Source organism: Salvia hispanica, chromosome 1, assembly GCF_029641045.1.
Source record: "Salvia hispanica isolate PSC_SH4W2 chromosome 1, Shi_PSC_v1, whole genome shotgun sequence".
Taxonomy (NCBI): domain Eukaryota; kingdom Viridiplantae; phylum Streptophyta; class Magnoliopsida; order Lamiales; family Lamiaceae; genus Salvia; species Salvia hispanica.
In genome coordinates, this window is record NC_142692.1 from 27,385,212 (window position 1) to 27,402,541 (window position 17,330).

The 17,330-nt window shown below is 38.0% G+C and overlaps 3 protein-coding genes across 3 annotated transcripts; all 3 read left to right on the top strand.

Annotated features, from left to right (window-relative positions):
• Positions 1-695: 695 nt before the first annotated feature.
• Positions 696-4,401, top strand: LOC125217565 (uncharacterized). The gene is made up of 2 exons (XM_089062678.1): positions 696-2,898; positions 3,760-4,401. The coding sequence occupies exons 1-2, from the start codon at positions 1,309-1,311 to the stop codon at positions 4,144-4,146; spliced, it is 1,977 nt and encodes a 658-aa protein (XP_088918804.1). The 5' UTR covers positions 696-1,308; the 3' UTR covers positions 4,147-4,401.
• Positions 4,402-5,821: 1,420 nt separating this feature from the next.
• Positions 5,822-8,243, top strand: LOC125217566 (glucan endo-1,3-beta-glucosidase-like). The gene is made up of 4 exons (XM_048119083.2): positions 5,822-6,598; positions 6,671-6,983; positions 7,629-7,899; positions 8,001-8,243. Exons 1-4 carry the CDS (start codon positions 5,859-5,861, stop codon positions 8,027-8,029), a joined length of 1,353 nt encoding a protein of 450 aa, XP_047975040.1. The 5' UTR covers positions 5,822-5,858; the 3' UTR covers positions 8,030-8,243.
• A 4,034-nt stretch (positions 8,244-12,277) lies between these two features.
• Positions 12,278-12,969, top strand: LOC125223715 (zinc finger protein ZAT11-like). Its single transcript, XM_048126982.2, has one exon. The coding sequence runs from the start codon at positions 12,343-12,345 to the stop codon at positions 12,823-12,825; it is 483 nt and encodes a 160-aa protein (XP_047982939.1). The 5' UTR covers positions 12,278-12,342; the 3' UTR covers positions 12,826-12,969.
• Positions 12,970-17,330: the final 4,361 nt, after the last annotated feature.

A 17,330-nucleotide genomic window follows, 5' to 3' on the forward strand; every position in this document is an offset into this window, starting at 1 on the left:
TCACCCATTATAAGTCAAGATATTTAAAAAGTTTATACCTTCAGAATTAAATATCAGTCAAATCCCAATATTCATAGTTTACTTTACACTATTTAAATCCATATACATATAATTTCAGTGACACATTTTAATAGGTTGAATTTTCTTTTTCGTTCCTTTCATAATAATAGTTCATATTTATTTACAAAAATATTTTCTTATTTTTCTTTACTTTATCATTTATGAATCCCACTATCCACTATATCATTTCAACTACTTTTTTTTTTCACTCTTACTTATTACGCATTAAACTCATATCATCCACATTTAACCAAATTTTATGGGACAGAGGAAGTAGTACTTCATTCATTCCACAGTAATAGAGTCATTTCATTTTCTGCACTCATTTGGATAATAAATAATTAAAGTGAATAAAGAATAAATTAAGAAAAAATAATGTAGAAGAAACTCTTATTTATATTATTTTTTTTTACTTATTCTTTTCCATTTCAATAATTTATTGCTATCAATTTTTGAAAACAGTACGTACCAAAAATAAAATTAGTCTACGAGTAACAAACAAATATAGTAGTACTATTACAGTATTACTAGTACTCAAACCAACACTTTCATTTCAGAACCGTCGACAGAGTAACCAGTGGCAGTTCAGTAATACAATTCCAATCTGAGGGTGGTTATGAAACCCCTCTCCAGAAACAGCTACAGCCAGCAAGGGCCAATTTTTTTCACTCATCACAATACCCGCCTTTCTCTCTCTTAATCTTTACACAAATCCTGCATTTTTTTGAGAGAGAAAGCGCGGTTAGGAGATCTGAATCCACATCAATTTCAATTCTTGACTCTCCTCAGCACCCGGAAGCTTCGTTTTTTCTTCGGTAATTTTCGTTTTATGTTGTAGTGTGTGATTTGTGCTTCTTTTTGAGCGTTACTTAAATTCTCGAGCTAAAATTGGAGCTAGATCGAGTGTGTTGGGCTAGTCTTGTTGCGTCTTGTTAATTTGCTTTCAGAATTTGTATTCCCGGTGTTGCGAAGTTGGAATCAACACTTTGGGGGCTATTGGGGGTTGTCAAGTACTTATTTTGTGTAGCAGAATTGAATTTGTCGTTGGCGTAGATGAAACTTCAGCTTCATAGTCGGGATCTTTTAGGTGCTAGGAACTGTGATGGTTTCTTTGCATTTTCTGTGCACTATGGTGGAGAGCTCGTGCTTTGAGATTCTTCATAGAATAAGGTTTTGGCGGAGTTTCAAATTAGTTGAATTAACTGAGTGAAAGGGGAAAACGAAGATAGATATTAGGAAGACTGAACAATGGAGGATTTGTCAAAATATGCACATAGTCCTGCCCATTTGGCAGTGCTTCGGCATGATTATGCAGCATTGAAACGGATAGTGGAAGGGCTTCCTAATTTGGCAAAGGCGGGGGAAGTGAATAATGAGGCTGAGTCCATGGCTGCTGAAAAGGATGCTGATGCTGTGTCTGCAGTGATTGACAGAAGAGATGTTCCGGGAAGGGAAACTCCTTTGCACCTCGCGGTGCGGCTGCATGACGCATTGTCAGCTGAGATGTTAATGGCAGCAGGTGCTGATTGGAGTCTGCAAAATGAGAATGGGTGGAGTGCACTCCAGGAGGCAGTTTGTACGAGAGAGGAGAACATTGCGATGATCATAGCCCGACATTACCAGCCTCTTGCCTGGGCTAAATGGTGCCGCAGGCTTCCCAGGATCGTGGCATCAGCAGCTCGGATCCGTGACTTCTATATGGAAATTACCTTCCATTTTGAGAGTTCGGTGATACCATTCATTGGTAGAATTGCCCCTTCAGACACTTACCGTATATGGAAACGTGGCTCTAACCTCCGAGCAGATATGACCCTTGCAGGATTTGATGGATTTCGTATCCAACGCTCTGATCAGACTTTTCTCTTCCTTGGAGAGGGTCATACCTCAGAAGATGGAAATATATCGTTGCCTCCTGGATCTTTGATTGTGCTGTCTCACAAGGAGAAAGAGATCACAAATGCTCTGGAAGGAGCTGGTGTTCAACCATCAGAAGCTGAGGTTGCACATGAAGTGGCTCTGATGTCTCAAACTAATATGTACAGACCTGGAATTGATGTCACTCAGGCTGAGCTTATCCCTCATTTGAATTGGAGAAGACAAGAGAGGACCGAGATGGTTGGCTCTTGGAAAGCCAAGGTTTTTGATATGCTTCATGTACAAGTGAGTGTGAAGTCTAGGAGAGTTCCTGGTGCTATGACTGATGAGGAGCTTTTTGCAGTTAACGAGGATGATAAATTGGCAAATGGGGCTGAAAATGATGAGTTTGATGATGTACTGACTGCTGAGGAAAGAAAGCAGTTAGACTCTGCACTCGGGATGGGGGATGGATTTGGTGAGGACGAAGGCAGTGAAGTCCAAGATTGCCATGAGAACTTTGATGCTGGTTCTCTTGATAGTTGTGAATCAAATGGTACCACCAAAGAGAAGAAAGGTTGGTTTGCTTGGAACAAAAAAAGCTCAAAGAACATTGGAGATGATCCTGATGACTCAAAAAATCTGAAAAAGTTTTCAAAGTTGGCACCTGATGATAGCAAGCAGAAGGCCAATGACAGTCGCAGATCATCGTCTGAATTTCCTAGGGAAGATACGGGGGACCTTAAGAAGTCAAAAGATAAAAGTAGCAAGAAGAAAAAGAAGAAAGGAACGACTGTTGAATCAAAGAATGAAAGTGAATACAAGAAAGGTCTGAGACCTGTTTTATGGTTGACACCAGATTTTCCCTTGCGAACTGAAGAACTCTTGCCTTTGCTTGACATATTGGCTAATAAGGTCAAAGCTGTCAGAAGACTTCGCGAGCTTTTGACTACCAAGCTGCCTCCGGGAACTTTTCCTGTCAAGGTACTAAATACAGATACATTTGCACTTTTTGATGCATTAGTTTTCTGCTTGTGACTGTTTAATGTGCTATATTATCTGCCTTCTGTTTCCAACAAGAAGGAGGCCTCATTTCCATAGAGATTCCATTTATGAAACTGAAATATCTTATCATAACATTGCTGATCATATTTGGAGTTAATCCTTAATAATCCTTGTAATTATGTTATGAGTGTTGCTACATGCTACTGTGAATACCTGAATCTCCTCGTAGTCAATGAATAAGTAAACTTAGGGACTGAAGAAAGTCTGCACTTCCTTGATTGGTGCATTTGCAATTTATTCTACAATGATTTACTTAGTATCAACTTGCTGTGTCTTTTAATTTATATAGTGCTTGGATAGAAATATGTGAATATAATCAATATGTTGGCTGGCCCTTGGACCTCCTTGATTGTGTCTAACAACTAATGCTTATATTAAAATGTGGCACAATTATGGCACAGTAACGACATAAAGAAAGCTTTAAAAGAAAAAAAAACCCCAAATAGAAAGTCCTGTAAAGAATTTCAGTTACTAGATCAAATTTTTTAACTTTTAAAGAAGATTATTTAGAAGACGTGGCCCTTTCGCCACACTATTACTGATTGAATTCCATGCCATGATATGCAAACGCCGTGTGCGTGGAGCTTGTAATTTAATCATATTTGTGAATAAGTCTGTTATTTACGCTTCTTATCAAATTTTACATGAACTGTTGTTGTCTGAGTATAATCTAAATAGAAGCAGGGGCCAGGGAGACACAATGGTTGTGATCATATATTTAGCTTGGACTTGTCATCTTTATTTTCAAATAGTTTGGGTGCTGATGAACCAATTGCGCAGATTGCCATTCCAATTGTCCCCACAATACGCGTTCTGGTGACATTTACGAAATTCGAGGAGCTTCAGCCAATAGAGGAGTTCTCAACCCCTCTCTCCAGCCCTGCTCATTTTCAAGATTCCAAGTCTAAAGAATCTGAGGGTTCAACATCATGGATTTCCTGGATGAGGGGAAGCCGTGGGGGCCAGTCGAGTGACAGTGAAGGCCGGAGCTTCCGTGATGAAGTTGATCCTTTCAACATACCATCGGACTATGCATGGGTTGATGCGAATGAGAAGAAACGTCGGTTGAAGGCAAAGAAAGCAAAGAATAGGAAACATAAAAAGCATGCGAGCAGCAGACAACATCCAGACGGTGCACGGAGACCCAACGAGGAAGTGGTGGAATAGTACAGATAGAGGGCACCGTGGAGGTTAGATCTGCTACTTGAAAATACATCCGTCCGCCTAATGTTTCTTTCAAGCGTGGTTGTAGATTGATGGCTATATCCATCTGGGGTTTGCCTCATTGTTGTACTTGAAGATTTTCATCCTCCTTCCTCTTGTTTGTAATGTTGTTCCCACATTGAAATTGATGCAGCTGGTGTATTTTTTTAATTCTAGGATTGCTGTTTTAAATGTATCTATAGCTAATTTTGCATGTTATTTCTGGATTGTTAGCTTCATTACTCATAAATTTTTGATCATTCTTTAAAACTTGTATGGTGCTGGCGTTCCTGATTTTTGTTCTATTGCTTATGTTATTTTGTACATGAATATATTGATTATAGTATTATATGTGCGAAACTGCCAATGGATTCTGTGCGAACTGTTAGAGCATCCACAATCATGGCCTCAATTCATGCTCCAACTCCCCGCACATCACTATTTCCGTCCTTTTGTGCAGTGGACGGAGATAGTATATCATTTCTGACATCTCCGAAGGATTCGGACGGAGATAGTATATCATTTCCGACATTCGAATCCCCGGAGATGTCGATGTAGATTTCAAAAATCTAATTTTTTTCTTGGCGTGTACAATCCAAGACCGTTGGATTTGTTGTTGAAGAGTTGGATTTCATCTAACGACTGGGTAGGAAAGTCGAGGGTGTAAACAACTTGGGGTATTAGAAAAATTAAACAAGAAAAACATTAGTTCGGTAAAGTTTTTTTTTAATAACAAAAATTGAATTATTTATAAAATATAGTAAATAAATTAAAATAAAAGATGCAACGCGGCTCACTTGCAAGGCCCACAAGTAGGCTGCACGATGACACAAGATTGAATGAGGAGAGGGGACGCTCGACGTGACACCCTCCTTTGCTCCACCTCATGATGTCAGTCCCCTATCTCACCTATTGTGTCTGGGCCTTCATGGATGTTCTTATATAAAGTAAAATTCAAAATTAGTTATAGCGTAACTAAAATGACAATTTTATCTAAAATAATTTATTTTGCAATTGTAATTACCAACATTCCTATTTAGAACGACAGTTGATTACTGCAAGTATTAGACTTTATCGCTCTCATATGATCATATCATTGATACCAAGGGATACTGTATTGTTAAAACGTCATAAATACTTTAGAACAATGATAAACTATATAAACTGACCATAATTCAATGGACAAAAGGAGATTCTATGACTAAAATAGTCTTTAATGTTTATAATGTCCATAAATAAAGTGCGCCATTGTTTTGACTCATTTTGTCCTAATAATTACCCAAACTATTATGCTTTTTATTATCGGAACCATATCAAAATGTAAAATTCGTTGTATTTTTTCAAAAAATTTGAATGTTGGGATCAGATATTTCAAAATACTTGTGTTAAATATTTCTAAGGGTATTCCGTAATTATATTTTTGGATTTTGATACATAGATTTTCAAATTTTCGAATTTTTGGTAATAAATTTTCAATTCGTTTTTATTCTTTTATGCAATTTCAGAATTTTCATTAAATTTCATAATTCAGATTTTCAAACAATTCAAACCAAATGTTAACTTTTCTATTTTTGTGAGAGACAGGTATAACCACCTCATAAATTTCCAAAATTATAGGCAAAGCTCCCACTTATATAATCCTTTCCGCCAACACAATATTCCTCCTAAACTCAACAATGGCCATCATCATGTTTTCCCTCTTCCTCCTCCTCCTCTCCGCCGGCTCCACCGGCGTCCATTCAATCGGCGTGAACTACGGCACCCTGGGCGACAACCTCCCCCCACCCGCGCAGGTAGCCCAATTCATCAAGGAGAAAACAAGCATCGACCGCATAAAAATGTTCGACGCGAACCCGGACATCCTCCGCGCCTTCGGCAACACGGGCATCCTAGTGGCCATCACCGTCCCCAACGGCGAGATCCCCTCCCTGACCGACCCCAAATCCGCCCGCCGCTGGGTCACCGACCACATCAAGCCCTTCTACCCCGACACCCGCATCAACTACCTCCTCGTCGGCAACGAGGTCCTCCACTGGGGCCCCCAGGAGCTCATCGACAACCTCGTCTCCGCCATGTCCTCCCTCCACAACGCCCTCATCCTGGAAGGCATCACCGACATCGCCGTCACCACCGCCCACTCCCTCGCCATCCTCGAGCCCTCCGACCTCCCCAGCCTCGCCCGCTTCCGCCCCGGCTGGGACGTCGCCGTCCTCGCCCCAATGCTCGAGTTCCACCGCCAGACCAAGACCCCCTTCATGGTCAACCCCTACCCTTACTTCATGTACTCGCCCGACAAGGCCGACATGGCCCTCTTCCGCCCCAATAAAGGCTTCTTCGACAAGTACACCCGCCGCACCTATGGCAACCTCTTTGATTTCCTCCTCGACTCTGTCTACATGGCCATGAAGAAGCTCAGGTTTTATTATTACTAACACTTACTATTTCATTTCACTTCTCTTTTTTACATTTACTAGCATTTCTTAACAAGGTATGCTGACGTCGAGATTGTGGTCGGGGAGACGGGGTGGGCCTCGCTGGGGGAGGTCTTCGAGCAGCCCAAGTGTTCGGTGCCCAACGCAGCCGACTACAACGGCGGTCTAGTTAAACATTTCGATGCTGGGAAGGGCACGCCGCTCATGCCGAAGAAGAGGTTCGTGACCTACATTTTTGGGCTATTCAATGAGAATCAGAAAACGGGTTCGCTCGCCGAGAAGAATTTCGGGCTTTTCAGGCCCGATTTTAGCCCTGTTTACGACGTTGGGATCATGCGGGCCGGGGGTGCACCTAATCAGCCTATCAAGGTAATGCCTATTTCTAAATACCTTTTAATCATTCATAATTAGTATGCCTCTGGTTGATTCTGTCAAAACGGTCCATCTCAATTTTGGTCTGAGTAAGTAATAAATTTGTAAACATGGAAATAACTTGACAATGTAAGCTGTAAAGTTCCTTGCTTTATATGTTCACTCTGTTTTGAAATTTATGCACAATATATGCAAAATAATTTCAGTAAGCGTATATATTGTTTCACAAATAACAGCAATTAATTATACTACTAATACAAGGATGGAAATCAAAATTTTATAATCAGTACTTAATTGCTATGATTATGTTTCCACATGTGACATGACGGTGGTTGTGGGCCTTGTGGGCTGGGCGGCAAATGCAATCATCTTTATCAATTATGAACGTTAAGCAGTCAAAAGTTGCATGTGCCCATTGAATTTTTTTTATACTAACACATTTTGCTGTTTGCATATTTTTTTCAAAAAAAGTGGTTTACCAAATTTTGTGAATTTTTAATTTCCGAATCTTGTGACATTGCCCTTTATGTCTTTTCCCCTTTATATATTCCCCTTGCTTTTGCTAAATTATTCAAAGTTGATAATGAACCTGTATTCGTTGATTCTTTTCGACGTATATATAATTCCTTTTGTTATATACAGGATATTCCGGCAGGTCCAGCAGTGACGGTGGGAAAGAAGTACTGTGTGCCCAAGTCGGATGCGAGCGATGCTGCACTTGAGAGCAACATTAACTATGTTTGCAGCCAAGGCATCGACTGTGCCCCAATTAAACCCGGTGGCGCGTGCTTCAAACCCGACACTCTCAAGGCCCACGCCTCCTACGTCATGAATGCTTACTATCATGCTAAAGGCCTCGATGATTTCAACTGTGACTTCTCCGGCAGTGCAGTCATCATCTCTACTGATCCCAGTAAATAAACTATACTACTACTATTCCTCTCTTTCATTAATTCTACAACCTAATATACTATATTTTCTCCATATTAATCCATACTACTTTGTTTTTCTCAGGTGACGCATCTTGCAAATATGCTTCTTGAGAGAGCCCCCCACTTTTGTCGACTTAGTTTCTAGAATTAGGTATTTATTTGTAACGAGGTTCATTTGTACCGAGAAAGAAATTAAATGTCCTTAACAATTATACTATTATTCTGTTTGGACAATTTAAATGTGATACATTGTTGTAATCTATAGTTATAATGGATTAATTTGTTGTAATATATCTGATTAAAGAACGTGATTTCATTAGGCCCATCGCATATCCTTTTTCAAGGTGAGTGACTAAGTATGTTAATAGTATTTTATATTATTGGGCCTCAACAGAATAAATAAGAAACGAGCAGTCGGTTACCAAAAGGGCTCAAGGCCGGTCCAAATGTCCAATAGGTTGGGGGTCCTACAAAAATTACTTAGTGAAGGGAGTAATATCTTTGTAAAAATGTTGTACACGGTCTAAGAAGTCTAAAAGTTCACGGTTAAGATTGATAATTTATATCTCGAAAAGTTTCAACACGAATGGACCATAATCGGATAGCTTCACCATTTATCATCTTCTACGCCCAACAATTTTTTAAAGAAGAATGCGTAGTAGCAAATAATTTCGTATGCATATTGAGTATAATATGGTTATATACGCGTGTATGTTTAATCGTATGCAATTTTCCATTTAACAATATGCATTAAAATATGGACCGTACGAGGGAATGACATTGAATACTACATACGCAATTTAATTTATTTTTTTTCATTTTAAAGAGGATAAATAACTTCGTATGGCGACTCAAACTCCCAACTTATTAGATAACAAAAAAGTCTCTCATCAATTATGTTGCACTTTATCATCTATGTAGTATACTACCCAATGTTTTAAAAACCGGATCGGCCAGTGAACCGGCGAGGCTACTGGTTCACGGTCCAACCGGTCCAACCGGTTCAATCACTGGTCGAACCGTTTTACTGTTACAAATTATATATAATATATAAAATATATTCAATTTCAATGAATGATAAAATTTATTAAATTTTTTATCCATAATTATTAAATGTACAAATTACAAGTTAGTATGGATAAAATTTTTAATATTTTAGATATAAAAAAAGATAATTCATAATAATTCAAAAAAATTATATGACAAAATATATAAATAAATATGAATGTTTAATTAGTTTTGATGAAAATATACTATATAGTAAATAATTTATTATAAACCTTAGGTATAACTACTTATATTTACATAAGTATCTATATTATACAAATAATAGTTAATTTTAGTAAAAAAGAGTGAATTTTAGATGATAAATATATTATCATATTAATACCTACTCACTATAATATAAATTTAAACTTGAATGGTTAGTTTGAGTAAATAAAAAAAAATGTTTTAATATAATAATAACTAATGTTCATGTCATTAACAAGAAATGCTTGTGGTGGAGTGGTAATGGACTTGGTCTCTTGACCAAGAGGACATGAGTTCGATCCCCACCAAAAGCACTTATTTTACAAAAATTTTAAACAATGAAGAAAACCAGTTTCCGGTTCCCGGTTAGACCGGTTCAACCGGCCGGTTTCGACGGTTCACGGCGGCTCAACATGCTAGCGGTTTTATGGAGAGAACCGGACCGGACCACTCACCGGTTCGCGGCTGAACCGGTCGAACCGGCCGGTCCGGTCCGGTTTTTAAAACACTGATACTACCGTATACTCCCTCCGTCCCATAAAAGTTGAGACAAAACTTTTGGACACGGAGATTAAGAATTTATATTAAATAAATAGAAGAGATGAAAAAAGTAGGAAAAATAAGAGAGAGTAAAGTAAATGATGGAATAAAGTAAGAGTGATTAGATGTTTTGTCTTTAGTTAAAAAAAGAAATGACTCAACTTTGTTGGGACGGACTAAAAATGAATACGACTCAACTTTTATGGGACGGAGGGAGTATATAAAGCTTGGATACTACACAATCCCATCTCTCTTTAACATATATGGAGTACTATTAAGAAAAAGGTAAATTGCTACGAGAATCAACAAATTTCGATTCGATATATTTTATGAATTGTTGCAACAATAATACTCTCTTCGTCTGCCATTTAAAGACACGATTTGACTCAGCATGAATTTAATTTTTTTTTTAAATGAGCGAAAAAATTGGTGGAATGTCCTATTTTATATACAACCCTTCGTCCCAATGTAGTTGAGTCGTATTCCTTTTTAGTTTATCTCAAGGTAGTTAAGTCATTCAATTTTTTGATAAGACCTTGATTTCCTTTCATACTTTATTCTCCATCTCTCTTACTTTATTCTCTTTCTTATTTTCTTTCTTCAATTTAATCTTTAACAAATCAATTTCTTAAATTTTATGTCAAACTAAAAAAAAATGCCCCAACTATCCTGGAACAGAAGGAGTATATATTAATTTTATAATAGTAGAATGTAAGTGTAATGAGTTAATAGAATGTAGAGTTCACTTTGTAAAAGTGATAAAAAAAAGTTAATTGTGGGTTTAATTAAAATCTCAAAATGACTAAACATGTCAGGTTTTAATATTTGTAGTAGCTACATGTACGTTGTTTCCCCAAGTAATTACAAGTAGCGACGCCGGTAACTACCTACCTTGTGGAGTAACGCATGTTAGATTTTCCGTCAGCATGCAAAAAGACGAAATGTCATTTTCTAATCGTCGTTAGAGTCAAGTGACAAGTTTGTCCCTTCAACAAAATTTGTTAATACTATATAAAAAACAAAATATTAAACAAATCCAAATTAAATTCGAGGTCTTTGCTGAATCGGCAACCACTCTCCCCTTACCCAGTTATCACCAAACCACAACATTTATGATTTTGGGCATAAAAATACTATAAAGGGGAGAACACCTTTATACTTTCGACAATTTTAGTTACCATACATGTGTTTACAATGATATTATATTTATCTATTACCAATAATCCATAATTTTGATCATATTTTTATATATAAAATTGATAAAGTAGAAATGTAATAGAGAAAAAAAAGAGGTAATTAAAATACTACTGTATTATTTATGGAGAATGAAAATCACCTCATGAGAAAAAAACTTTTTAAAAATAGCTAGAAGATACTAATTTTATAGAAGACCCATAATGAATAAACATGACTATCTGATTATAATGGAGGAATGCTAAAATGAAATCTCCCATATCTCTAAACTTCAATTTCAATTTTTTGGGTAGTGCAATGTTAATCTATTTTTCTTTTTTCTTTTTTCTTTTTATTTTTTAAAAAGGTTCAAATATATATATAATTGTACTTGATTTGTTAGGGTAATTTCCACTTAATTGTTGATTACGTGTGGAGTGAACGTTAGGAAGGAAAAAGAAAGATAATAACTGAATACGTATGACAGATCTAGAAGAGAGAAATGCGTGCGCGGACACACTAGCTACTTGTGGAATGTATATATGTTCTACTACTAACCAACTACCACTAAATACTAAGATGGGATTAGGATATGTATTGACCTACTTGTGTTCCACGCCACTATGTCATCACTTTGTTATTTATTATTCGTCTCATTCCCACTACAAATTTCACGCCAATTTAGTTATAACCCATCATTATTTATGACTACCTATGTTCTTTAGAAAAATATTAGTCAGACTCACATTTTCAATTACTATGATCTTAAACTATTGTTCTATGAAAATAAATTGACATATTAATTTAATAAAAATCCATTATGTTCTTGTAAGGTACAAGTACAATCTAGAAAGCTTGAAAATGATAGTAGTATTGAATATTGTACGGTTAATTGAATAGTAACGTGATCTAAAAGTATATTAGCGACTTAGCGTGTACAAGTGAATTAGTCTAGAAGGAAGAAGCTAAAAGTGAGGTCGCCACACACGACTCTCCTACTAATATTGATTTTACGCGCTCAGCTTACGCGCTCAGTGACGCATTCTCACTACCTTTCACACTTACCTTTCTTTAATAAACATAATTAATTTTCCTTAGTATCCACACTAACTGCACTAGCCGCTAGTAGTAAGTAATATTTTGTACTACTACTACTACTACATTATTTAATTAAGTCATCAACAACTTGAGCACTACTAGTCAAGTAAATTAAATAGATGGTTAGACAATAGACATTCTCTAAATTACTTAGCTTCTCGAAAAAGAAACAATGAAACATCCCCAAAATTTCGTCTTTGTGAAAGGTCAATTGATTTGCACAAAGTCAAACAGTCTAATCTACTAATCCATCTACCTCAACCTAAGTTTCCATTATATATATACATCCAATTAGGAATTAGCAGTCATTATGCATTACTACTTGAACAAAAATATTTTCAAAACACAATTCACACGACAAAATGGTGATGAAGAGAAACAGAGAAGGATCAGATCTCGAAGACATACACACGATGGCCAACTGCCTAATGCTATTATCCGGCGGCGGCGGAGGAGAAATTAACCGCGTTTTCGAGTGCAAGACATGCAACCGGCAGTTTCCGTCGTTCCAGGCGCTCGGCGGCCACCGCGCCAGCCACAAGAAGCCGAGGCTGACGGGGGACGACCGGGAGGCGTCGCCGCCGAAGCCGAAGACACACGAGTGCGCCATCTGCGGGCTGGAGTTCCCGATCGGGCAAGCGCTCGGTGGCCACATGAGGCGCCACAGATCCGAGACCGTTCAGAAGCTGTTGCCGTCGCCGGAGCTGTCTCTGTCACCGTCACCGTCACCGTCACCTCCAATTGTGAAGAAACCGAATAGCCGGAGAGTTTTGTGTCTGGATTTGAATCTGACACCATCGGAAAATAAGTTCATGTTTGCTCCTGCCCTTAATGTGTTTTTCTGATTTATTCATTTGTTTGTAGGACCAAACAGACCCTAGCGTAGCACCCATGGATTCCGGCATTTATCCTTTGTACACAATTTTTAATTTCTTTGTATTTACCACGTCCTTTTGCTATGATTAAAATTAAGTTTATTCTTTCGTTCATTTGAGAAATAATCGATTATTTACTTCGTGTTTAAGATGGTCTGTAACTTTGACTTTTTTGGGCAAGAGTTAATTACTTAATTTCGTGATGAACAAGATAGGCATAGGATAGCCGTATTTCGCGAGTCGTATGTCGGTGCTCTATAATTCTAATTTCTAGGGTTGAATATTACTGAATTTGTTTACTACTCCATCCGTATCGTCAAAACAGACACTTCAGGCGAATACGAGTTTTAATGTCCACCTATGGGAGAAAAAAAATTTAGAAAAAAAATTGATTGAAATATTTTATATTGTTAGCAAAGAATGAGGTAACCTCATAAAAAAAAAGAGAAAAACTTACTATAAAATGAAAATGGAATATTTTTTATAGGAAAAACATAAGAAAGAAAAATTATTTTTATGGGATGAGAATATTGTATTCGGTCTTGATAAGTTAGATAAAACCAAGGCTTAATTGTGATTATTGTTGTCTAGAATAGTAAGAATGTTAAATGGATTAAACGAAGATAAGAAATAGGAGAGATAAAGAGATTTAAAATCAGAGAGAAAATCAAATAAAAATATTTTGATAAATTTTTTCATAAAAAAAGAAAAAAAATGACTCTACTAATGACAAAAATGATTTTGTATTTTTCTCCTTTTAAATTATTGCATTTTCCATTTCTCCATTGCAATTAATGACTTTTCAATTAAAATTTTATTATTTAAAATGCTACAATTTGAAAAGTTGACATAAAAGCTGAAAAATTGGTTTGTGGTTGGATTTCTAATCTATCACTATGGATTGCTCCTAACACACTTAAAAATAATATGTAGTAATTTCATTAGTCCCATTAAAAATAACCCACTTTCCTTTTTAATCTGTCCCAATTAAGATGACTTATTAAAAAAATTAGAAATACTTTTATCTCTACTTTATTTCATCTTTCTTACTTCATTATCTTCACTTAACACACAAAATAAAGTTGCATAAAATCTCGTGACGCTCAAGAAAGGGCCGGGGTCATCTTCCTTAAAACAGAGGGAGTACTATATAGTAGAGTGAAAAAGAAATTGAGCTGGTGGTGTGGCTTTTTGTTGAGGGATGGCTCGTGGTCGGGTTGCTGCTGACTTGTAGTGTTTCTTTCCTTAGCTTAATAGTTTTTTGATTGTCTTTCGGTTGTCTTTTTTTGCTTTGTTCGTTTGTTTGTTATTAACTGTTTTGCTTGCTGCACTCTCAGCTTGAGCATTTCTCTTGTATAAAAAAAAAAAAAAAGTGAAAAAGAAATTGTACTACTCCCTAGTTAGTTTTATATGGTACGAAGTGAGTATTGCTTATCATACAACTTTCACACTCTTTCAGATGCACTTAATAATTATATTTCACTAGGATAATGTTTTCTTATGAGACTCCATACTGTTTGGATTGTAAAATAAATTGACATGTCTATATTTTTTCTTCGGCCCGAGTATACCCACACTATTTTTCACGTTTTACTGGCCCAAATAGGTTAGTTTATTTAAGAATCTTGGAATTCTAACATGTTAATAAATGTTGATTCCTTGAGTATCCTCAATCTGAAGTCATGTTAATTACTTAAATATGGTAATTTTATTCATTTACAATTCAAAGACAGTATAAATCAAACACTAAGAAATTAAATCACTGGCATCGCTTAATACTAGTACAAAACAATCATCAAAATTAGGTTAACCATAAGAAGTGAATAACTTAACGTGACTTAGACAAATTCTAGTACGTTCCACGAATTTTATAAGTAAACTTAAAAATCTTAAAAATCACAAAGATTTAAGTATTATTTTATTTTTAGGAAATGGATAAAAAAGAAAAGAGTTTCAATTTTTCCTCTATTTTTAGTGTGTGCGATTTGATTTAACTAAACTACTAAAGTTACTACTGCCCCTGTTTTTTTTATAGTCATTTTTCCATTTTGAAAAGTTCCCTCACAATTGAGTAACTTTTTTCTATTTCTTACTTTCCTTTCTTTTGTTTTATTCATTCTATTTTATTCACTTTTTACTTTATTCTTTTTCTTACTTTCTTTATCTATTTATTTAGAGCACTTCCAATGCACTCGGCGATAAATCCGGCGTTTTTTCGCCGATTATCGCCGAGAAATCGCCGGCAATGGGGAGGAATCGGCGATAATCCGGCGTTAATTCTCCCGAATTAACGCCGGCTCCCGAAAATTCGCCGGTTTATCGCCGGATTATCGCCGACCACTGTGGGCGATAATCCGACGATAAAAATAGTTTTTTTTTTTTTTTTTTTTTTTTAATTTACACCCCTATAAATACACACCTTCTCTTCATTCTCTCCCCATCCTCATCCCTTTTCTCTCTTCATTCTCTCCTCATCCTCATCCCTTTTCTCTCTTCATTTATTTTCTCTCTCCATCTATATTTAATGAATTCTAAATCATCTTCTCATTCTCGGTCCGACGAGGAGATATCTCATTCTTCTTCCGAGGAGGAGGTACATCCCGCTCCCACCGGATGGGATGTCGCGGGTTTCGCCAACAACCCAGTCAACAACTATATCTCCCGTTTCATACAAAGCGAGCTTGCTCGAATGCAGCAGCCACCCCAACGGCCAATCCGCAGGCGGCGCCGATACATCCATCGCGACCACGCTGGTGGGCACGATCGGCTGTTCGCCGATTATTTTGCTGAGGAACCACGTTATCCGGCAGATGTATTTCGTCGCCGATTCAGAATGCGCCGCTCCCTCTTTCTGCGCATTGTTAATGCGTTGTCCGCGCGTTACCCCGAGTTCCAGCTCCAGCGAGACGCCACAGGGAAGCTCGGTCTATCGCCCCTGCAGAAATGTTGCCATCCGAAAATTGGCATATGGAGGGTCCGCCGACATGTTCGATGAGTATCTGCAATGCGGCGAGACGACTGGCAACGAGTGCCTGAAGAATTTTTGTCAGGGCGTGCGAGAGATATTTGGGGGGCACTACCTTCGCTCGCCAGACGCAGCTGACTGCAGTTCCTGCTGGATTGGCACTGGAGGACCCACGGCTTTCCGGGGATGCTCGGCAGCATCGACTGTATACACTGGCAGTGGAAGAACTGCCCAACCGCGTGGCGAGGCCAGTTCACTACCGGCTACAAAGGTACGCATCCCACCATCATTCTTGAAGCCGTTGCCGACCAACGGCTTTGGATTTGGCATGCTTATTTTGGTATAGCCGGGTCGAACAACGACCTAAATGTTCTCAATTCGTCGCCCCTTTTCAACGAGCGGATCAACGGGTTAGGCCCCTCCATCGAATTCACGGCCAATGGCAATGTGCATAACATGGGGTACTACCTGGCTGACGGCATCTATCCGCAATGGCCCGTGTTTTTGAAGACGATCAGATGCCCAATCGGAGATAGTAGAAAGTATTTTGCCCGAGCGCAAGAGTCTGCGCGCAAGGATGTGGAGAGGGCGTTTGGGGTGCTCCAAGCACGATTTGCACTGGTAAAGGGCCCGACGCGCTTTTACTACCAGGGGGATATTGCCGACATCATGTATGCGTGCATCATCATGCATAACATGATCATCGAGGATGAACACGAAGGCGTCCTCAACGTCACCAATGACACCAGTGTTGCATCATCGAGTCACGGTGTCTCAACCGAGTCCGAGTCCGCCCGCCGGGGTGTACCGTACAACGAACATGAACGGTTCAAGGCGTTCATGGACATACACCAAAAGGAGGCCCATCGAGCACTACAACACGATATGATCGAAGAATTGTGGGCAAATAGAAACCGCGCCCACCGCCCTTGAATTTTTTTACTTTGAATTTTTTTTTCCATTCCTGTACTATTTTTTTTTTATTAATTTTCGTCGTTGTAATGTTTACTCGTGTTTTAATACAACGAACTTTATTACTATTATTTGTTTTGTCTTATAAATTAAATTAGCTAGCTTTATTATATACAAAAATAAAACAATTAAATTAGTGATGATGTAAAAATGAAATGTTGAGTTAGGGAGAAATAGGGGAGAAATAAGGGAGAAACCATTGGAACAGTTGGCTAAAAGTTGGCTAAAAACTGGGGATAAATTATGGTGCTGATGTGGCGCTGATGTGGCAGAAATAAGGGAGAAATAAGGGAGTTTTAAGGAAAACCATTGGGAGTGCTCTTAGTACACTCCACATCTATTTCTTAAACTCAGTGCCGAAAAGCTTCGCCTCAACTAAATTTGCAGAAAAAAAAAGGTTTCGCTTCAACTATGAGGGAACGGAGGGAATACGAGTTTTACTTGGTACGCATAAATCGGAGAGCGAGGCAGAACTGAATACGGGGCGAGGGCAACCGGCTGCTGAACTGATCGTCGCCACCGCCTCCTCCCGCTGTCT